The sequence below is a fragment of the Pezoporus wallicus genome, unplaced genomic scaffold (assembly GCF_028554395.1).
Source record: "Pezoporus wallicus isolate ANWC-B61680 ecotype Strahan unplaced genomic scaffold, APGP_CSIRO_Pwel_v1 scaffold_6362, whole genome shotgun sequence".
Classification (NCBI taxonomy): domain Eukaryota; kingdom Metazoa; phylum Chordata; class Aves; order Psittaciformes; family Psittacidae; genus Pezoporus; species Pezoporus wallicus.
This window is the reverse complement of record NW_026637663.1, coordinates 3,051,192-3,074,378: the sequence shown is the minus strand read 5'-3', so window position 1 is coordinate 3,074,378 and position 23,187 is coordinate 3,051,192. Positions and strand designations below refer to the sequence as shown.

The following is a 23,187-nucleotide window of genomic DNA, read 5'->3' as shown; positions in this document are numbered from 1 at the left end:
CTTAAAGTGCTGCTGTGTGATCTTGGACAAGACTCTTTGGTGTGGATCCTCAATGGCATTTGTGTTTCCACATCAACTTAATTAAGATCCTCGAATTTTAGGGATCTGTGGCCAAGGATTTCTCTGAATTAGGCTCCAGTCACTAAAACAGAAATAGTAGTATGTTGCTGTTTTACAGGAATACGGTGAGAGGGATGATGCTATGATGCTCTGGTGATCAAAGCCACGCCAAGTATCTTACAATGCTACATTATTTTGCTTTGATGTGCAATATATAACCAAACTGGTTTTGAAGACATAAAAACAAGTCTGTCTAGTTCTATGTATATCTTAGATTATACTTGGTTTCCCTTGTATTCTCTTTAGAATATACTGTAGCCTTTTGACATTACAGTAGCACTTAATGTGCATTTTCTGGCTGCTCATTAAATGATAAAATTAATAAGTCAGCTCTGGTTTATTTCACCCTTAGAATGAATTATGATTACAATGTAGTGTTCTTTTGGCTTGGTTTTAGACTTGATTTTAGAGGAAAGTGTGAGTAGAGGCATTGATTTCTTGAAGTACTTGCTTGCCTGAGAAGGCAGGATAAAGCTTGTATGCTACATTTTAAATGAAAGGTGAAAACATCTGTGTTGATTTTCTTTGTTTATATAGTCATTGTTTTGAGGAACCTTTGTGTCTCTTTCTGTACTAGTTTTGCAGTACTGGCAGAAAGCTCCAGTACTTACAGAGGTGTTGATCCTGCCTGCATTCAGTAGATTAAGAATTTGTGATTCACATCCATAGTGAAGGGTCCAGACAGACATCACTGAATGAGAAAAAAAGGTAGAAGGTAGAAGAAAGAGAAGACAAAACAATCTTGATAGGATTGCTAGTCAATATATTCTTAATGACAGCATGTCATATCAGAGGAAACTGATTTCATTCTATGATGAGATTACAGGTTTGATAAGAAAAAATAATTGTGAAAATCAATTTCATTTTTTGTAAGATTTCAAACTACAGAATGTTCTGATTAAGAAATCATCACCGTAAGATATCAGTAAAAGGCTTTAGGGGGCTGGGTTCCAACTGATGTGTTTGGTGTCTGTGCAGCAGCATTGTCTCATCACTATCAGATGATACAGTATGGATGCCTCACTGAGCCATGGTTATGTGTTGAAAGAAAGATAATTTTAACAGTAATATTTTATGAGCACTACAGGGAGATATTATCAGAGATGAAAGTGCATCTTTCCTCGCCTGATATCTTTAATCTGGATGTGAATGTCTGTTTTGGAAGATACACTTTGGCCAAAACGTGTACAGTTTAGCTAATAGTAATAATTGTAGGAGTGAAGATGTGGCAGTCCAGATTTCAACATGGACTGCAGAAGCCTGGTAAGAAATCTGGGTATGTGCTTGAGTTCTTAGCTCACACTGAAGTACTTGCAGTGCACCTACAGTGATGCAGATTAAACCTTGGCTATGGATACCTCACAGCAATCTTGCCTTCATGCTGCTGTGTAGACACATGCAGGAAGGAGGTAAGGGTGAAAAAGAAAAGGAATCTCTGATTTGAGGAATAACTTTAAAATAATAGTAGGGAGCTCAAACTGGAAGCTTTGTATATGGATTCAGAATGGGAGTACTGTGTTGAAGTTGGAAGAAAGATAATTTTGACAGTAATATTTTATGATCACTATAGGGAGATACTATCAGAGACCAAAGAAGAGGCATTTGCAGTAGGCAAGAGGGAGAATGAGAGCTCTGGTGCTTAATCCAAGGGAAAGCAGATCTTTGAAATGCTGGGAAAAAGAAAATGACAAAATCTTGTTTCCAAAAGAACAGCATAGCATGTAAATGACAAACTTGTTTTCCTTTCATCCAAAACAAAAACAAACAAACAAAAAAAAATAAAGCTACATTCTGCTGCCACTCCCAAATTTAAAACGCCATAAATAGGCCAGTCAGGAATAACTGAGTCTACAGCTTGGTTTCACTATTCTCATTTTTTTTTTGGCATCACTGTCGGCGCTGCAGATCTGTGGGGTTTGAATTCCATACTGCTGACCAGAGTTTGATCTGATTTTACCTGTTGTTTGAATGATCATAAACATGGGAGGATTTTAAAAACATGATCTGGATCCTTGTTGAGGTTTTAAATACCTCCTATTCTAAGATCACTTGGATTCAGGATTTCTGCTTAGGGCTGTAACATACATTTTTACAGGTATTCAAAAGCCTGTAATAGCACACACACAGGTTATATTGATTTCCAGTGCCTAAATCCCTTAAAAGCTTTGGGGTTTTCCCTGCTAATCCTCTTTTTACTGCATAAACCTAGGGGATAGGTTTGAGACCTTTGGTATTTATTCTTTGTGTTGGTTGTTTCCAACTGAAGAATTTTTCAAGGGTAATGAAAGTAAGTACTAAATACACAAAGACATAGAAAGTTTATATGCTGTTGTGATATTATCACAATAATCTGCCAGTCTTTTTTTTTTTTTTGGTAAATGAAAGGAAAGTGTAACTATTATTAGTAATTACACTACTTATAGTAATTTTAAACATTTGCTAATATTAAATTTATGCAAAAGTCTTAAATCCTGACTGAACCACTTAAATCCTTTTTTTTCTCCAAGGGCAAAATAAGTGTATTAATATTAATGAAGCCACAAAACACTAGTTGACTGACAGCATTTTTGCAGTTGCTGTATTTTATTACTGAAACTTTATTATATTTTTTGTATCAGAATGTAAAAAATGAATAAAACTACCACAAACTGCTCTTTGCTGTGACATGCCTTTTCTTTATGATGCATGCTTTGCCATAAAAAGGGAGCACTTACTGCATTTCTGTTGGGAGATGCCTATTTATTCTGACAAACTGATCAGCCTCCAGGGTGTTCTTTTGCCACAGAACTGATTTTACATCTCATCCATTTTCTAAAAATATGTGAAAAGAGTATCCTGTCTCACTCCCCCCCCCCAAAAAAAAAAAAAAAAATCAGGCTTTGTTTCATTACAAGGATGTGGCAAGCTCACTCACGGATATACTTGCAGGATATACAGCTGTTAGTGAAAGGCCCAGTTATACACCCATGCATGCTTCTAGGACAGCAATCCTGTGGGGAAAACATTGGTAATGTTGATCTTGAGGACTTTCCATTTTAAAGGCAAGTATAAAAAGTGGGCTCTATAATGAGAAAATGCGTTTCACATCTTTAAATAATACAGCATGAGTTTGTGAATTTTATTATTATAATAAATAGCAATGCCACATAAACTGCATTGTGAGGCAGATGGAAACTCTTTGCAAAATATATGCCTGGAGGATGGTGGTGGTGGTGTTCTTTCTTCATTATTTCCCCCTTTTCAGTGTTTATGGAAGGTTTAAAATTGCACTTGTGTAGGAAAAGTGAGAGAGACTGGAGTGCAGAACACAAGCTGAGGCATTGTGCGATAAGGCAGTGATAAAGCAATTGTACACAAAATCCCTTCAGCCAGATGTGTTCATAAGGAAATAAAATCATGAAGGAAACAGAGAATAGGACAAATAGTAGGAAATACAGTTAAACCTGGCCATAACCTTATTTGTTAAAGGATAACAAGTCTTTGAGATATTAGGTATCCAGACAGCAAGTACCCCTCCTTATGTGTTTGAGCAGTGTTTAACATAGCTGAAACTTTTGACTGCTAATGTAGTGCAAATTGTTATATTCATATGATGCTCTTTTACAATAATGCAGCCTCTCATACAACATACCTTACAAAAGTGCTTCCATTGTTAAGCTGTATTCTAACAAGCACAAGTGAATTAACAAATCCGTGTTACCTGAAGTAAAATAAAACGTTTTAAATCATTGTCAAAATAGTGGAGAGAAGGGACAAGAGAGCAAATAAGTGATTAGATTTGATATCTCTGGAAGTTAGAACACTAACTCCACCCCTCTGCTCCCCATTTCTCTGACTTTCTGAAGAACAGAATCAATCCTTTCAGACTTGCACAATGCTCCTTTTCATAAAAGTGCAGTTTCTTTAGCATGACAGTGAAATATCATTTTCAGTGCTTCTTAGAAAAGTGACAGCTTGAAAGAGTTCAAAATGAAATTCCAACAGCTGGAATTTGTGGCAGACAAATGTTCTAGTGCCATGTCCTCCTGATATCCTTTATTCATTACATGTGAATGCAGCTTGTATCTAAAAATCAAGGCTGTTATATCAGTCTTGCTTATGACGGCAGTCAGAATGGCTTACCGCTGAGAGATCTTTCAGAGTCTGGAGTTGCATCAAGACAGTATAGCTTTAAAACAGCATAAGAGAAACCCATTTTACATTATTGACTTTTCTTCTTACCTGCAAGGACACAGAATTTAATGCAGCATTGATGGGTCAAAGATTTTGACACATGTCAAGACAGCTATCTTCATTTTTGAGTTCAAAAAAAAAGGCATCAATCTTGATACATATGAATCAGTTTAGGTGGCAGAAACAGCTCAGACTGAGCTAGGGACAATTCTTTTACTCATCTGCAAAAGACGTTACTTTTCAATGAAGCCTTAGATAAAGAACCATGCAATTTAAGGAAGATGAAACCAGAACAATTGCTAGAAATGAAGTAAGTGTCTAGAAATAGTCACCTAAAACCTGTGTTAAGTAACCTATCATTGTGTTCCTTCTATGGATTTTTTTTTTAAACCATTCTATAAAAGTATAGATATCATTTTCTCAAGAATGGTATTTCATATGACCTATGTAAAGTCAAGTCAGCAATAGTTTTCCATAGAGAAATTATTTGATTCAGAAATATGAATAGACTATTTCCATTAGCGAACACTATAAAGCAGAACTGCTTGTTTCAGCCAGCACCCTTTGTATAAACAGATTTTACGGTAGGAAAACCACACCCAAAAGTATCTAGTATGACTTTATGTACCTAAATGGACCATGTAGCAAAATCTCATTTTTAATAATGGCATTTATGTTACTTCACCAATGAAATGTATAAAAATAACAGCAAATTGTTGTGTTAATGATCAGAGTATATAATAAGATGCACAATTAGGATGATTATGGGAATTTAATGGGATGACAAGGGCAAGAGATCATCTGCTGTATGACTCTTCGTGATTGTAACCTGCTGTCTATATCCCTAATGTGTTTTTATGACTTGCGTGCTTTGGTTTGTTTTCCAGTTTGTGTTCTGCCGTGAATGTAAAGAAGAATACCATGAAGGGGAATGCAGCTCTCTCCTCAGCCTGCAGGGAGCTATCGCCCCGAAGGTAGGGATCCCACAACTCCTGATCATTATCCCTGGCCCAACTAGAGTGACATTTGTCAAATAGGTCCTAATTATAATCCTAAGTAAAAGCAATTATATTCATGCTGAATTACTGCAGCCATCGGAGTTGCCAGATTGGCTTTGCAGTAGATTTCAGTCGCTTTGATTGATAGAGTAGCTGATTTCTCTCAGGAATACACAGGCTATGCCATCAGTTAATAGAAAAAAAAGCTTTCCCAATGGGCTTTTGGGGTTGTCTCTATTCAATATGAATATGTTTGTGTTTCTGTAGCCTTGCTGCCTTTCAGCTTATTTTCAGTGAACCAGTCAGGAAATCATGTGGGTTTGGACTGAATAACTGGGGGTTTATATAGCCTATGCAGAAAATGCCAATAATTTGTGTTTCAGATTAGGGAAATAAAGAAATGGATTGCCTAGGCTGGAAGCTGTTAGATGATAATTACTCTAGGCTGCTCTATAATCTTGTAGCTTTTGTAGCTATTGCAGCTATAGACCTGGACAGGAAATAGTTTTTCTCTCGTGGCATTTCTCTTTGTTTGAGATTCAAGTTTCCCTGATCTCCATGGAAAATAAATCATAGTCTTTCAGAGAGAGAGAGGGAGCAAAGAACAGAATGGGTTGCCCAGGGAAGTTTTGAATGCTCCGTCCCTGGCAGTGTTCCAGGCCAGGTTGGACAGAGCCTTGGGGGGCATGGTTTAGTGTGAGGTGTCCCTGCCCGTGGCAGGGGGGTTGGAACTGGATGATCTTCAGGTCCTTTCCAGCCCTAACTATTCTATGATTCTAACAGGAGAGATACTCCATAAGTATCTCACAGCTTGATGCCCAGGATATGCACCTAGGAAGCAGAAAACTGATGTCTGGTATACTTGATGCTAAGAGGAAACTCAAATCCTGAGCCCCCACATAGTCCAATGTGGCAGATACAGGCTTGTGGGCAGGTGCTGATGGACTTTCATCTAGCCAGCTCTCAGCAAAGCATGTCCAGCTCCTGTCAGTGCCTGCAGGCACGCTCTATCCGAGGCAGGCTTTTGGGGCCTCTCACTCTTTGACCACAGAGACTGGGGAGGGAGCTGGAGGCCTGTTGGAAATCTTTTTGCTGTGTGCTACTATGGGACAGTTCATTTTGCCATACTTTGGAGACACTGCACTAGGCTATGAGCTGTGTAGAGATTCTTCTCTTTACTCTTTCTTAGTGAAACTCTTCTAATATATAAAAACAATTAGCACTCATTGAGGCAGAATTAAACAGCCTGTATCCTAGTAGTCAGGCTATCTACCTCTGCTGCCCTGAAACATGTACTGTATGAGACCCAAAATCCATCTACTTTTCTAGCCTCTTGTGACTTGGTATTTAGATTTTGGTATTTTATGTTTAGCAGCTATCAGCAAATTTGTATTCCATTAATTTGTGCAAACACCTTTTTTTGAAGCCATATATATACAAGGAGATTTGCAGGTTAACTAGCCTCTCTAAAGAAGTCTCCTTTTCTTTGCAGTAGACTTACAACAGTCTTCCAGCTCCTAGTCATATTTATGTAAAAACAACTTCAACAGAGACATTGAGAGATGCTTGAAGTACCCAAAAGCCTAGTAAAGTAAGAGACAAAGGCTCAATGCCTTACCTGAACTAAATAGAACTAGAATTAGAATATATCTCAACAGGAACAGTGACTCCTATTTATACCTAAAGTTTTGCCTAGAGTACTGAAAGCCATCATGGAACCTTACAAATAAGTTCAACGGTGTTGGCTTTGTGGATATTAGTTTGTATAATTTCCATGCTCTATGGCAGAGATGTAAGTGTGCCAGGAAAAATGAGAATACCATAGGAAGAAGTGGTTCATTTTAAATATTTGCATATTGTCTTAGCTTCTCCTGAATGACAGTGGAAGCCCTTCATCCATCTGGTCCAGGATCTCAGCACATGAATTGCACCCTGTTAGATCCGTTGACTCAGGGAAGTTAACTGATTTTGCTGTCTGAATGCAATGTTGACACCTTTGCTGATCCAGAAAAATTTCCTGTGCTCTCAAAGACCTGTTCCAGAAGAGCAAACTGATAGTACCAGAATAAATCTTGCAACTGTGCAAGCCAGTTCCCCAGTATGAACAAGACCATAAGTACCCAAAATTCATTCAGACTCCAGCATAATCTGAGGTTAAGAGACTTAGGTCAGCCTTCGTTTCCCAGCTGAGAGCTGCACTAATTAAACTTCTCCACAAGATGGTGATGTGCCACTGAAAGAATGTTTTCCCTCACTTTCTCTAACCAGGCGAGCAAACTGAGAGGTAGCTAAACTAAGGCAAGCATAAAGATGCATACAAATCATTCGTAGAACATATATGGAACACAGGGCATGTGTCTTCATCTCTCACTGGGATTAATTTAAACATTTATCCATCTGTGCTTTCAGCCTTTTTGTTCTGTTTGGCCGCCCTGTGATAGATGCACAACCCTGTGTGTCAGAGTTAACTTGCTGGTATTGCGCTGCTTGTTGAGGCAGTGAGAACGATTGTTTTATCTTTGACCGTCATCTGTTTCAAGGTGGGAATAACACACTTCCAGGGTTGTCTTCATCTCCTGTAGCTGCCTCCTCTCCATATTCTTTCCATATTATTTATTTTAGAAACAGATCTCATTGGTACAATTCCTTTCACTCGGATTTCAGGGTCAACAAGACACTCTGTCACCAAACTGTTCCTCTCCAAAACTGGTTCAGGATACATGGTCTCATGAAAATACTTTCTATGAGAAAAATGCAGGTTTTACTTTAGCCTCTAGCAGCTATAGTAGTGAAAAGACTTTCTGTTGTCTTCACATTTCTGCAAATGCCTGCATGTCTCTAACATTCCCAGTATGAGAGGAAACACTGTGGGTAGGTCAAGGCCGAAATTAGCATTACAGAGATGCATCTGGTGGAGCATTAGGGGTGTGAAAGCACTGGAAGAGAAGACAAAAAGGAGTGGTGTGTGGAGGATCTGGGTAGCCAGGAGCTGATGGCAACTTGGAGAGAGGGAAGAGCTGTGGTGCCACTCAAAGCAGCCTGTGTGACCCATTTGGGAAGTCTTGGAGCAGGAAATCCCTCAGAAAGAGAGCCTGATACAGAAGCATTCAAGTGTCCATGAAGGCCAAGAGCTGATGGAGTGACTGTGACCTGTCAGAGTTGCTGTGAAAGCTTCAGAAAGAGGAAAAGGAAGAGAGAAGAAGGGGAGTAAGCCTGTTAAGCGACAAGGAACAATTATGAGGGTCTAGGAAGCAGGAATGGTGGTGGTGAAAGGGGCCTGTGCTTGGGTAGATATCAGAAGGACTAAGGAAAAAGCCTGAGGTCAAGAGTGGGGAGCAGAGCTGGTGGAATTGTGAAGGGAGGGAAGGCATCAAGAAAGGGAAAATGGAGTCAGTTGGCAGGAGGAAGAAAAAGAAACAAGAGGGATAAAGCAGGTACCACATGTGGTGCTTAAGGCTATTCGAAACCAAGGAGGCTGAACCTTATAATGGTGGGAAGCTAGAGGGTAATGCTTGCTGCCTGGGGCAGAAAAGGCAAACTCAGCAGCAGCCGTGCAGAGAGGAGCCTAGTTCTAAATACTAGCATATCATATTCTTTCCGGTCTATGCACAGATACTGCATGGTCCATTGGTGTGGACAGAATGTTCTCTTTCTATCAAAATGCCCACTTTTAGCTCTGATAGGCCATTGAAAGTTCATCTTAAGCATTTACTTACTGCTGCAGGGCTGATTATAACCCTTCTTAGTGTGAAACATACATAATTTCAGGGAAAATAAAATGTTTCTGTGGCAATTCCAGTCGAGAAGCTTTCTTTTAAAACCACTGCAGCCTCTTGGAGCTGTTTGAAGTTTGGGATGAGAGAAGTAATCGTATTTGATGGATTAAAAGGCACAGTGTTCATGATGGAATCAATGACACTAAAGGTTACTCCATCCAGATTTAGGTTTAGAGATAACCACATAGTCCCTGCTATGTACACCACAAAACCAAGCTTCCTGGCCCCTTTTAACCTCACCCAGAGACAGTCTATGCTGGTGGGGAATCTAGCCATAAACCAGCTTCCTCTTTAAGTCCCCAGCTTAAAATTAGCCCGACTTTCCTAGCACAAAACCTTTGTAGACAGTTTGCTTTTTACCACAATAAGTAATGCATCTTCTTGCTCAGTAGCAACCGGACAACATATGACCACATTAGATTTGAACACATACAGAGTAGCTCCCAGGACAGTTTTGGTGCTGGGCATGTTGATAAGACATCTGCAAGGTAAACCATAATAGCGATAGCAATGACACTAATATAAAAGTAGTGCATATATAATAAGTGACCAAAGTGTGGGGCACAGAGACATAAATATTTGGGAAAAAAAGACACAAAATGGATAAAATAGGTTATAAAAAGGTATGTTTCAGAGATGGTTCTATGAAAAAAAAATTTCCCCAGGATGGTTTAGCTGCTGATTATCTTGTTCTGCCAAGCCACTGGGTGTGTGATTATAAAACGGTAACAACTTTTTAGCAAGTTTGCTTTTTCAGAGGTTGCTGTGAATTAAGAGAATAAATATCATGGTAGATTTCTATAGTACAGCTGTGCACAAATCTCTCCAATTACCTGCATTCAAAAGCTTGAACCTAAAAGAACATCTAATGTCTAATTCATCATCCCACAAAACCAGTCTGGCAGTCTTTGTAGGACCAGATGTAAATCCAGTTCATCTCATTTGAGCAAACTCCGCAATTAACCCTGGGACAGCAACAGCTGTACATCTAAACTGGATTAAACATCCATGGTGGCTGAAGTCTTAAAACTTGCCCAGTGGTCTTTTCTGCTCCAGGATCTAACCCAAGCTCCTTAAAAATCCTCTCAGGCCATATCTAGTGCTAGTCCAAGCCTTAATTCCAGCCAGCTCTAGCAACCCTGGCCCTGAAAACCATGCAGTCCAGCAAAACCCATGCACCTTTAGCTGCTGATGCAGCTAAAAACTGTAGCAGTTTTTTTGGTGACAGGTTATAGAACAGGTTTTCTGAATTTCTGCCATTTTATTACATTGAAAATCGAAAATCTCATTACTTGCTAAAGGTCTTCAGACCAGGTTCATCCTATATGCAAAGTAAAAGATTCAATGTTAGTCTTATAGAAGTCTTAGAAAGGTAATTGAAGAACTATTTTTAATCCATTTACAATAACACTGGGTCTTATAGTTCAATTTATATATAGTTAAAATAATGGATATGCAAACTTTCTGGTAAAACCCATTTCTTTGGTGTTATGTTTAACCCTCCGCTGCCCCTCTGGGTCCGAGGCTCAATTCAGTCTGCGACGGCCTGGCATAGTGAATCCTTTACCAGGAAGAGAATAATGTTGATATTGATGTTTTATTTCCTTCTCACTGTATGATATGTTCAGGGTCACTTTTATATGTAAACACACTCCTTCACTGGTGTGCAGGTTGACTGGATCCAAATTTACTATCTATGGAATGTTCTGCCTAAGTCAGTTATGTCTTTGTTCTCTTTGTTATCCTTAAAGACTGTTTTACTGATTTCTAAAGGCTGCTTTTGGGTAACTAACCACTGGAGTGTTGTTTATAACACCAGGGCCTCCCATATTATCCTGTGCCTGTGCTTTCAAGGCCTCTGCTACCATCCCATGCCTTTACGCCTCTGCATGACTTTTTACTGTAGGGTCAGAGAGAGTTCATTCTGCCCATAATACCTATATTTGTCCTTGCCATCTGTTAGTTACAAAAATACATGTAACATTGTTAAAACATGCAATTATAAAAATTATACAAGAGCAAAAGCAAAATAGGCAATAGTCACCTCGTAATTAGATAACTGCTGTCACTTGCTAAACCAAATCTCTAGGCAGGCCAAGAAAAGTCCACATAAAGCCTGATGGATCCTGAGGCCTGTGGTGCTGGTCTGGCGCAAAAGCTGTGGCCTCTTACAAGAAAGAGCAACAGCATTTTTACTAAGCCAGAAAGCTACATGTTCTAAACCTTTGGTGTTATTTTACAGCTAGTGCTGTAAAATTTCAACGCCACTCCAAACCTGTGGGATGCTGCCTCTCCCAGCTGTAGCCCTAAGATGGAAGCCTTGGTCACCAAAATACCAAAACCTATCTCCAAATTTACCACCTTCAGATCAGACCTCAGCTGTTTGCTATTTGGGACCAAGTCCTTACAGTACTAACGTAGCTAAAACAGGATTCAGACAGTAACTTTGATTTTCTGCCACTGGCAGTGTAAAACGTATCCAGAACCCCTGTTAGCCTGGGAATCCATCAGACCTAATCAAAAGGAGTGCAGTGCCTCAGCAGAATCAGTGCAGGCTGATTCTGCTCATCAGCACATGCCACTGGGGCCCTGACTGCAACCCTAACCATAGTTTATGGTCTCAAACCTAACTCAGTCATGAGCCTTCAGGCAAACAATCAGCCCTGAAGCAGACCCATTTGATCACTTCCCAGAAATGCTTTTTTGCTGCACAGATGCAGCATAAAAGCACACCCGTATGTGTGCACACATCCAGGAAAGCCTGTCACATCACCTGGCATGCTGCTGAGTGCTTTTGTAATGTATTCCTCTAAAGCTCCCAGCTCACTTGGGCTGCAGGTGAGCCTCTAGCCCATCTTTCCCTCCCATTGCCTCACGTATGCAGGTCTTGAAGTTGCCAGTAGGTGGTATAAAATATAGAGTTATTGCCTGCCAGGCTTCTTTATCCATCCACTAAACAGCATCTTGTCTAATCTCTTATGCCTGTAGGTTTCCAGCAAGCATGCAGGGTCTCTATGTGGGTGGCAGTTTGGTGTAGTTATATAGCAGAACATATTGGCCCACTGTAAGAACAAGATATTTCAAAATTTGATTTTAATGTGGAATTCCCAAAAAAGGTGCTTCCAAAATGTCCTTAGCTGAATGCTAAGACATGAAATATTTTCCAAACCTTCAGTAAAATCGGTCTTGGTGCAGTGTATTTCTTATAATGTTGCTGTGAAATTGAAATCTATGCAATGTGTATATTAAAGTGTAACAGAAAGCCATAATGCTGACAAAACTATGGAATTACTATGTGTCCCCTGACTTACTGTATGAAGGAAGCAGCAAGCTCCTTTTTGGCTTGAACCTTCAGTGAAAAGTGAGTTGTTAGGGAAAACATACATTATATTGTACTCCACATTTACATGACCTTCTGAATCAGTTCATGGCTGTCAGTGTTTTGTATACATGCTCTAAATATTGCAAATATCACTTTAAGAATTGTTCCTTCACTGTTTCGGCAAACTTTCCTTACTGCTTTTAGAACATCAAAACAGATGGTGAGGTATTGGAAATGGTGTACTACAGGCAAAAGCTAAAATGAGAAACACAGCATTTGTATGGAAACTTCTTTCTCTACTCAAAAGAGAGGTGACATTAATCAAAATGATAAATAGTTAATGCTGACCACAAAAAACATTAATAATTTCTCTGCATTTTAGTGAAAGAAAAAGCTACTGAAGAGGTTCATCATATATAACATCTTTCAATGAGTCCTCAGTCACAGTATGAAATATGGAACATCTATTATTAGACCATTGATTTTTTTTCCATCAGATAAATTTAAAAAGTTAAATAAAACATGGCTGTAAAAAAATAATGGCTCACCTAGCTTGATTTCTAAAGTATCTTAAGCAGTTGTAAAAGAAAAGCTTGGGCATTTAGTACCTAGTATATTCACAATGTCAAGAACAGGACATTTCAACCCACAGATGCCTAATTAAAGGAGCAAGAAAAATAACTATAACCAGGAAATGTCCTGTAAAATTAATCTCTCTGTTATAAATAAAGATGCACCGGAGGAAATCTGAGAATAGGTCTTAACTTTCTGTCTAATGAGAAAGAGATGGGAACTATAAAGAGAGAATTCTAGAATTCCTGTTTTGGGCAGCAATAAACTAAAAAGACTTGACAGGGTGCTGTTGTTGATGAGGTTAAGCTGACAGTCATTTGCAGCTTTTTTGCAATTTATGGGAGAAGGCACATCTTTACTCCACTCATGGAAAACAGTCCTACAAGAATGACCTGTATTAGATTAGATTTTCTGCTGTAGAGCAGTGTAAATTCAATATTCACAACTACCTGAATTTAATTCATGATGATATGAATGGCCCCAAGAGGCAGTGCGAGAACCTTGATGTACAGTGTCACCAAAACAGAGCTCTCTGATTTTATTCTGTGGAAGTCTCTTTTGTTTGTATCAGACACAATACCATGTGTCTATCACTTTGATTTTAGCTAGTTGCTGCCATCAAAAAGTGACTTCTTTTTAATGGCAGAATTACCTAGGCACACCAGACAAATTGGCTAGCACAAAGCTGCTTCATGTGAATTTAACTGCGTCCCTGTGGCACTGACACTTCTGTTTTCTTGGGAAACATATTCCCATTGGTAGATATCGTTCCTGTTCCTTATCTATAGACATATTTTAGTGTTTTAATTAGCCCAAAACTTTCTCTAGACTAGAACATTAGTCCTATAGCTATGTACACCTCTGTGAGATTTTTACTCCTTAACAACTTCATTTAACCCAAAGTCCCTCCAATTTATCTAGTGCCCTAGACATCTGCTATTTTTACTCCCCACAACTGAAGCAAAAGACCCCGCTAAACACAACAGGAGATTAATTCATGTGAACATGTTCACAAAACAGCCCAGTAGATACTGAGAAAACAAAGGAAATTCAAGTCTGACTGTCACCATCCCTCATGGATCAGGCTTCAACAGATGAAGCTGCTTTTGCTTAGAGCTCTAGCCCAAAATAATTAGTGGGCTGTGATAATCTAAGTATTATGGTGGGCTGAACATTGCTTTGTGTACAATGAATTATTCTTTGTTTTCCTTTCAAACACTTTCAAATATCCATAGTGATTCTCACATCCGTGCTAGAAAATGAGTAATATGCTCTGTTTTGAACCTTTCTAGAATTCTGTATGTCACATAAAATCATCATTTTACACATTTCTTTCTTTTTTTTTTTTAATCTTATTTTCCCAAGGAAAATTAACTTAAACCAGAGCATTTCTGATCAAAAGAATAGGTATTTCTGATGTAAAGGAAGCTGCACTAGGATGCATTTTTGAAGCTATGCATGACCAGTTTTGCTTATCAGAAAGAAATTAAGCACCAAGAGCAAAGAAGCAGAAGTCTAGAAATTACATGTACTAAAGCTAAACACAGCATAATGTTAACAGCTTCATATTCTATTCTGAATCAAGGGTCTTCAGTTTTCAGATATTTTCTATGCTAGGTAAAATAAGCATGATCATAAAAAGGTGTGCTTACATATTGCATTATATTCTGCAGTAGATATTGGGTTTAAACATTATATATCTAATACTTCCAGAACAGAACTTTTTCCATAAATTTTTTATCTAGATGGTGCTACTGTAAAGGTGGTGAGGCACTGGAATGGGTTGCCAAAAGAAGTTGTGAATGCTCCATCCCTGGTGGTGTTCAAGGCCAGGTTGGACAGAGCCTTGGGTGCCATGATTTAGTGTGAGGTGTCCCTGCCCATGGCAGGGGGGTTGGAACTAGATGATCTTAAGGTTCTTTCCAACCCTAACTCTTCTATGATTCTACTTAGTAGCTGACTCTGAACACATACTTGGTTTACTTTATGTAGTTCTACCGACAAGTTGATGTGTCCCCTATTACCTGAATGAGATGCTGCTTTAAGGACAATTTATTTCTATTTCAAGATGCTTTCTGTCTCTGTAAGACTCTTTCCAGTACTCACTGGTATTGATTAACTCCATAAAAAGCTTTTCATGTACATGTTCTTGTATTGCTGCATGGTGCTCAGCAGTCTCTCTGATCTCTTTATCCCTGTTAACTTTTCCAAAGTTCTCAGCGTAGAAACAGAAGTAACTCTATGCCCTTCAGTGTGACCCAGAGATAGCAAGACAGACTTTTTCCACTGTCTCACTCAAGGAATATTGCAGAGGGGATGTTGAATAATGCTTGCAACAGCTTTTACTGTAGCTTGCTGTTATTTTGGGGCATTCATTCCTGGTCATAATGTGCAGCATAGTTAAGCATTAAAAAAAAAATAATTCATAAAGCGGCATGGATAGAATCTAGTAGCTTTTCACTACTAGGGCAAACATTTTGTAGTAATTGGGGAACATACTGTGTGAGGTCAGTATCACACGTGATTAAAGTCAAACTGATGTGCATCTCTGAACGTCCTACCCAAGATCAGGAGGCCAAATAAACTGAGCCACCTCTGCTTGATAAACCTGCTCTATTACCTAGGCCATTATCAAATAAGAGACTAGATTTGCTATCTTAGGGTGAAAGAATGTGATTTAAGTAGATACTGGTAATGGAGAACAGCCTTTCCTTTATTGTTTGAGGAAAAAATGCAGATAAATCTATGTGTGCTTGCAGTGATTGTATGTGGTGCGCTAAATAAAGCACATGAACACTGGAGACTCATAGATCAGTATGGTGTGATTTCTTTACTGAATCAGGACTCCATCACTGTACTACTCTGCATTTGCTTCCTGTAGCAGGAAGTTTTTAACTTAGCATTCAGCAGCTTTGGGCTCAGGAGGGACATTTCAGCTCTAACGGGCTGAAAACATCATGCTTCTGCATCTAGTTCATGCTAGAATTTTTGCAATGGAAAATATTGATATAATAATTGACTGCTGTTTCAGCAATTTGTTCTTTCTTGGTGAATTGCATACGAGTGTTTTGAAGTTGTTTATTTTAGTTCTTCCTAAGCTTTTACGAGTTTGCATTTGTTTTCAGAACTAAAATCAAGTATCTTTATACAAATCAAATTAGCAATTTGGCATGTGAAATTTTCCTCACTCTCATTTGCTATTAGGGCACAACAAAGACAAGAAGATGGAGAAAAAGTGTGTTTCCAAGTGCTGAACCACACAGTTTGGATTTGGACTATTTGAGAGAAACAGAGCCACTGTGAACCTCTTTTGGGTTGACTACAACCTAAAAATAGTTCTGGTCTCATATAGCTATTATTCTGAAAAGAATAGCAAAGATTTATCACTGCTATACTGATTTTCATCTTGAATCATCTGTATAGATGTTAAGCAATTAATTCCCATCACAATGAGATCAAATTAACGTCAACTTCATTCTGTCACTGCGCAAACTGAGGCCCAGGTCAGGTGTTCCCCACTCTCCCCGTATTGTGTTCAGGACTCTCTGAGTTATCTCAGATTGCTTACTAAAGTCATCCTTTAAGATCAAGGTGTTGCAAGATCAATACTAGATAATGTTCTTTGCTATTAGCCTGAGCTGCTTTTTCTGTTTCCCAGAACTTACTAATGTGATGTTGTATAGAGGTCATCCTTTTGCCAAACTGCTGAATAATCCAGCAGGGAGCAGAGCCGAGTTCCCTCTCCAGATGCAGAAAAACAAAAGTAAAAGTCACTTCTAAGGATACAGATGAGAAGACTATGTTCACTTTTGTCCCCTCGACATCAAAAATAACAGCAAGTTGGAGAATATTAAGTGAGGAGCAACAAAAGCAATTCAAGGTGTGAAGAGATGGATGTTGGTAGTAAAATAAAAAAAATAATACCATTGTTGAGATTTTCTGATTAAAAAGGCTTGGGGTTTTGGTTTTTGTGGGTTTGGGGTTTTGTTTTGATTTGTTTTCTTTTGTTTTGTTTTTAATGCACCTTGCAATGGCCACCAGATGAGCTGGAAATTAGTTTCTGCAGATATCGTTCTTTGTTATTCCATTTTAACTCAGGTGACTTCAGCTAAGAAATAAAATCTAGGTCTTACTCACTGACACTGCAACAACTCATAGGTTTTATCTAAGTAAAACCTCTACTAGCTGAGCAGAAATCAAGCAGTAATGATTGTGCTGCATGTTTCAAAACTGGGCCAGTTTTATTTTTCTGTCTTGATAGAAATAAATATATTTAAAATATCCATGTACAGCCTACAAGTATGTTGAAGATATACACAAAGAAGTTAGGGGAATTTTTGCAAATGATGTAATTTAGTTTAAGCTCATTATTTTCCCACATGCTCAAAAAAAAAAAAAACAACAAACCACACCATGAATGGACAGAGCAGAACTTCAAGGCTGGGACCTACATACATTGTTTACAGCTGCTATTCACATAGTTACCAACCTTGTGTGATATAAATGACCCTAGGCACTGCCATCTCCTTTGTCCTTCTACTATCATTTTAGGTAGGAAATTGCCAAGTAGGACACTTGTGTAGATTACATAATTTTGTCCCAGTCATAAATAGGACAAACACAGGAGTCCCTTTTAAAACCCTCTTCATGATGACTTTTTTCATCTGTGTCGCTCTATCTGGGGAGCTACTTGCTTTCATTGTTCACTAGGGTTGGGTGTTTTTACTTTTTCTCCAAATTTTTTTGTGTTTCTTCTTTGTGCCTCTTAAGGCCTCTTAAATTTATATGGATTTATGTTTGAATGACATTTAGACCTCTGGAACAAAGGATTATGCTTTATTATGAAAAAGAGTTTCCTTCCAGGGACCCCACCATTTTGTGTTACCAAGTGTTTCATAGCCATGATGTTTTGGTCTTCCTTGCAAGGAGGGCTTTAATTCCTGAAGCAGAATCAAGCCTATGGTGTTAACATGTCACACCTCAGCTGGGTTCATCTGACTCCTGCTTCTCTTTGCCTTCTGTTTTACCTGTCTTGTGCATTTGCAGCATGGCTTAATGCCTTCTGTGTCCTCCTGTGGGCTCTGCCTTCCACTCAGGGCAGGGAGCAGGGTGGAGGAAGCAGCCTCTGCTGCAGCTGGATGCAAGAAGGACCCCTGGGATGGCACATGCTCCAGCTGCAGCATCTCCTCCCACCATCCTGCAGCCCAGGATCTAACCCAATACACTGGGAGAAAAGAAGTTTGCATTTTGAAGCAAAGTTCTGCATCTCTCAACAAGTCCAACCTACCTGGCCTGGCAATCACTCCTGTCTGTTTCTCATGGATAGATAGTTATTGCTTCAATGTAGATATCATGTCCCGGTACAGCCTTTCAGTGTTGTGCCCACAGGTGGTTTTTTTCGCTCTTTGCAGGGATATGTAGTTGATGAATATGCAGCCATGCAAGCTCGATGGGAAGAGGCATCTAGAGAAACAATCAAGAAGACAACTAAGCCATGCCCCAACTGCAATATTCCAGTAGAGAAAAACGGTAAATTTATTAGATATTTCATTCTTAACTATCTTTTAAAATTCTTTTTATAATATCAATGTATGAATGTTCATATGTACACACGCACACTATTATTCCAAAGAATGCCTGTCACTTTAACTAAACTATCTTGAAATCACTACATCTAAATCACGTAGTTCTAAAGCCACTACTTAAGCCTCACAAAATGTCCTCTGTTTTATAGCTAAGGAAAATGAGGCATTAGAGAGACACTGGATGTAGCATTCATATGACTGAATATTCATCTAGTTGTCTAGATTTTTCATTGTCACTGTAAAACATAGACATTTGTAGGGTAAAACTCATCTCACAATGAAACAGAATGTGTCTAGTGTAGGCCATAAGAATTGCACCTAAAAGTGGGGTGTGATAATTAGTCCTGCTGCAGAATTCTACACAGTATATAGCTGAGTTTAGATGAGATTAATCTCAACCCAGTGACATGCCCATAGTAGAAGAACAAGTTAGAGGAAGAAACATGAACTCTGCCAAACTGATTGCACTAGTCAATGCTTACTATGTAGGAACGTAAGCAAACTACTGGCACTTGGGTGGTTAAAATGGGGAAAAGGAACCCTAAAGGTTCATACTGTTCCAAAATTTAATTGTATTTATGTTAATTAAAATATACCCAAATTATTGCCTATATATAATGGAAATATTAAGTATGGAGGATGCCTCTCAGTTTTGTGGCATTTACTCCAGTGGGATGCTGAAAACACCAAGTAAGACACTGTAAACTGCAAGAACACTTCAAATAGTGATACCACAGTAATATTACTGAGGAAGAAATAGGACAAAATCCTGAGATCTAGGGTTTGATGAAAGAAGAGAAGGCAGTTGGCAGATGGAAAGTGGGAGACTTCTTCAAGCACAAGAAGCAGAAGGAAAGAAAGCATGAATTCAAGAGTGGGAAGGTGAGACAAGATTTGGCAAAGTGTAGAGAGCAAGGTAGGCAGCAGAGGAGAGATAACAGAGGGGTAGGTCAAAAAAATTACTTACAGGCTTGTAAAACAGGCTGGAAAACAGAAGTTGAACTGGATTAGAAACAGACAAATAATAATCCTGAGTTTTCATACTTAACAGTTTGTGTGCAGCCAAATAAAAAAGACTTCTGGACAGACTTGAGGCAGTACTTTACCTTCCCTTGGACTCTACTACAAAATCTTTACTGTTAAATTTCAGGAGGTTGTCACTTGTCACAAACAGGATATCCCTATTTGACACCATTTACACAACTCCCACTAATGTTCAGAGAAGTTGCTTGTAAAATCCCCAGTGTATCAAAAAGGAAATAAAGGCCATTATACTTTTTATCTTTGAAAGAAAATATTTACTGAAAACGGATAATGAGCAGGAAAAGACCTTTGCTTGCTTATACCCTGATCCATGTCAGAACAATGCCTCATAATGCAAAATGCCAAAGCCACAACAGTTTCAACACAATGGAATCAGTCGATTGTGCTGCCATTTAGAGTGACCTTGACAGACTGGGAAATGGGCTGAGAGAAACCTCATGAAGTTCAATAAAGGGAAATGTACCAGTACAGGTTAAGGGCCAAAAGGATGGAAAGCACCTGAGTGTCCTGGTGGACTGCATGTTGGACATGAGCCAGCAACATGCCTTTACAGCAAAGGTGGCCAGCAGCACCATGCAGGAAGAGCATGACCGGCAGCAGGTCAGGGAGACACGTCTACAGTGGTGGATCCAGTTCTGGGCTTCCCTGTACACAGACTGGAGTGAGTCCAATGGAAGGTTACAAAGTTGAAAAAAAGGACTGCAGAAATACCTGGTGTGGGGAGCAAAGAAGACAGAGCCAAACTTTTCTCAGTGGTGCCCACTAAAAGGACAGAAGGCAATGGGCACAAACTGAAATGCAGGAAATTTCACTTAAACATAAGAAAATGCTTTTACCATGTGGGTGATTGAAGGCTGGAACAGATACCCCAGAAAGTGTCTCCATTCTAGGATATTTAAAACTCACTGCATGCAACCTTGATAACCCTTCTTTTGTTGTCTCTGCTTTGAGCAGTGGGGTTTGGACTGAATGATCTCTAAAGTCACCTTTCCCACTCCAGTGATTCTGTGATCTTGCGAATTAAGGAGTGAAGCTTAAAAAGTGCAGTGCTTGCTTTCTTCTCTGGTCATGGGTACTGCACGTGCCACCTTCTAGGCTGACATTTGTAAGCTGAAAGGATCACCTCACTCCTGCCTAAGTACAGCAGGTGTCAAGAGGCTGACAACTCTACACTATCTTCCAGCAGTCCTCATTTGGGAGGAGTACACTGAGTCCACACAAGAGAATAATTGTGTCTTCACTCCCCAAATGCTTCTGTGGACACTGTCTTTTACAAGGGACAGTGACGATGCCAATAACTTTTCTGTAATAGCCTATATTTCTCTATGTCAATAACTTTTCTATAATAGCCTGTATAGCTATAGGCATTGTAGAATACTTCAGTACACCAATAACATTTCTGTATTAGCCAAAGTGAAAGAGTGAAACACTTTCCCACTCTGAGTGAGTTTAAACACCCATCCATATCTCTCAGAGGACCGCTGTACCCACAAAGCTGTAAGCCATGCTGCTTGAGGCACTCTCCACTCTTACTGCTGATCTCAATTGCCATGTAGCAGAGAATAACATGATTTATGTAGCTTAGCAGGTAGAGCACATATTTGACCACAAGGTACCCACAGGTCTCAGTCCTGCACCAGGACTGAGACGTATTTTACCCAGTGATTGCTTAATACAAATCAGAAGAGAAGATTGGACCTAAACCATAAGTAAAGTGTGACATGGAGGCTGGCCATTGGTACGCTTACATTTAAATAAGACAAAAATGTCTGGTGAATTGCATCTCTTAAAAAAAGATATAAATAGTTAAATAGACCATGCGATCACAGCTAGTTTTCTCTTTCTGTCAAATGAAGCAGGCAGGCCTAATTTAACAGACCAGTTCTTGTGTCTCCTGCTGTTTTTACCTTCTGAGGATCCTTCTGGATTGGTATTTATAAAAATGGTGGTGTAAGGGTAACAGGTCATACAGTCAGGAACAAGCACTCCCTGTACCTCCTATCACCATCTGGAGTCAAACCAAGATGACATTTCAGCATTTCTTCATACTCTATGCTTTTCTTTCAGTTTGAATTAGACAAGACATCTCTTTGTGTGGTAAGCAACATAATTTCCATTTGAAGTATATTTCTGTAATGACATTTGACAATGTTAATGTTTTATATATTACAAGATAAACATTTGATCAAGGTTGTGGGCAGAGATTAAAGCCGCTCTCACAGTATGGGCAAGTAAGAAATTCAGCACACAGGAAACACACGATCAAAAGACTGCTTCAGATACTAAGAAGGTCAAATCAACTTAAATTACTACTGTCATTTTGATATAATCAGAAGTCAGCCACCAAATTCTGTATCTCCTGATTTACTCTCTGCAAATCCCTAAATTGTTGAATCCAATTTAAAAAAAGAATTGCATTTTGTTCGCCTTCTGGCTCACAGCTGGACTAAGGTAGAGTATCCTTGAGGAGACACCTCCATGTCTGCTTTCAGAGGCCACAGACTGTCATCTCTTTTTGCTGACCCTAGTACAGTCATTTCTAATTTCCTCCTACTCCTGCAGTCCCTTAAGTGAGACCAACACATTACACCCCAATATGAAATGGAGTAGCAAGTTTTAGAAAGCTCAGGAAAAATATTCTTCAGGTTTGTACTTCTCTTTTATTAAACATTCTACTTAGTTAATAAATGAGCACCTAAGAAAGTTGATTTTCACACTGATAATTCTCAATTAAATTATCTAATTCTGTTGCTGTTTTGCAGGTGGCTGCATGCACATGAAATGTCCTCGCCCTCAGTGTAGATTTGAGTGGTGCTGGAACTGTGGCCTGGAGTGGAACAGAACCTGCATGGGAGATCACTGGTTTGACTAGTGGTGCTGAGGCCAGCCTGTGTTGCTGCGTAAAGCTTGTTTTCATCAGGGCAAACTTCTGAACCCCTTGCTTAAACGAAATTACCAGTGGTTTCAGGGTCACAGAGTTCAGAAGTTGGCCAAGTTTGTTGGTTTTTGCTTTCTTGCACATGCAATCATACCAAAATCGCATTGAAGTTTTTAAATCCACTAAGTAAAAAGTTTTAGCGGACAAACTTGCCCATTGTAGTACAAAGAGGGGTAAACTACACCTTTCTGGACTTACACAGTCTGTCTCATGGAGAGCAGACAAAGTTCCATTAGGAACTTTGCTTGACATTTACAGTTAGGAATCAACAACTCTTGCAAGAGACAGCAGCCTGTATATGTGTGTGTGAGTGTGTGTGTGTCAGCGGGGTTGGAGAGTGTCCCCTGCATCAGCTGTTTTGTCTTTGCCCACTCCTTTGCTCATTCAGCACGTTTTTTGATTTTGAGGCAGTATTTCTTAACAGCTCTTTTGGCACAGGGAAGACTGCGGCTCTTCAGTGTTTTCTCAGGGTTCCTTCCTAATTTTAACAGGGTTCCTTCTGTAGGGGTCTTGCTTTCTAGCCAAATTCTAACACAGAACATCCAGCTTTATGCAATACTTGTGCTTGTGTATTTCTAACACACCACACGAAACCTGCCTACATATTCAGTACAGACTTTGTTACCATTGGAAGACGAACTAAGGATGCAGTTTCAGT

At 39.2% G+C, this 23,187-nt stretch overlaps 1 protein-coding gene across 2 annotated transcripts in view; it reads left to right on the top strand.

The window, feature by feature from the left end:
* Window positions 1-22,657, top strand: part of PRKN (parkin RBR E3 ubiquitin protein ligase) — a 728,786-nt gene extending 706,129 nt beyond the window's left edge. For both annotated transcript variants that reach the window (XM_057406909.1, XM_057406908.1), the window contains 3 exons: window positions 5,181-5,267; window positions 18,374-18,491; window positions 22,354-22,657. In XM_057406909.1, the coding sequence (XP_057262892.1) occupies window positions 5,181-5,267; window positions 18,374-18,491; window positions 22,354-22,463 (315 nt within the window). In that variant the 3' untranslated portion in view covers window positions 22,464-22,657. The remainder of the gene's footprint in view (window positions 1-5,180; window positions 5,268-18,373; window positions 18,492-22,353) is intronic.
* The last annotated feature ends 530 nt before the right edge of the window (window positions 22,658-23,187 follow it).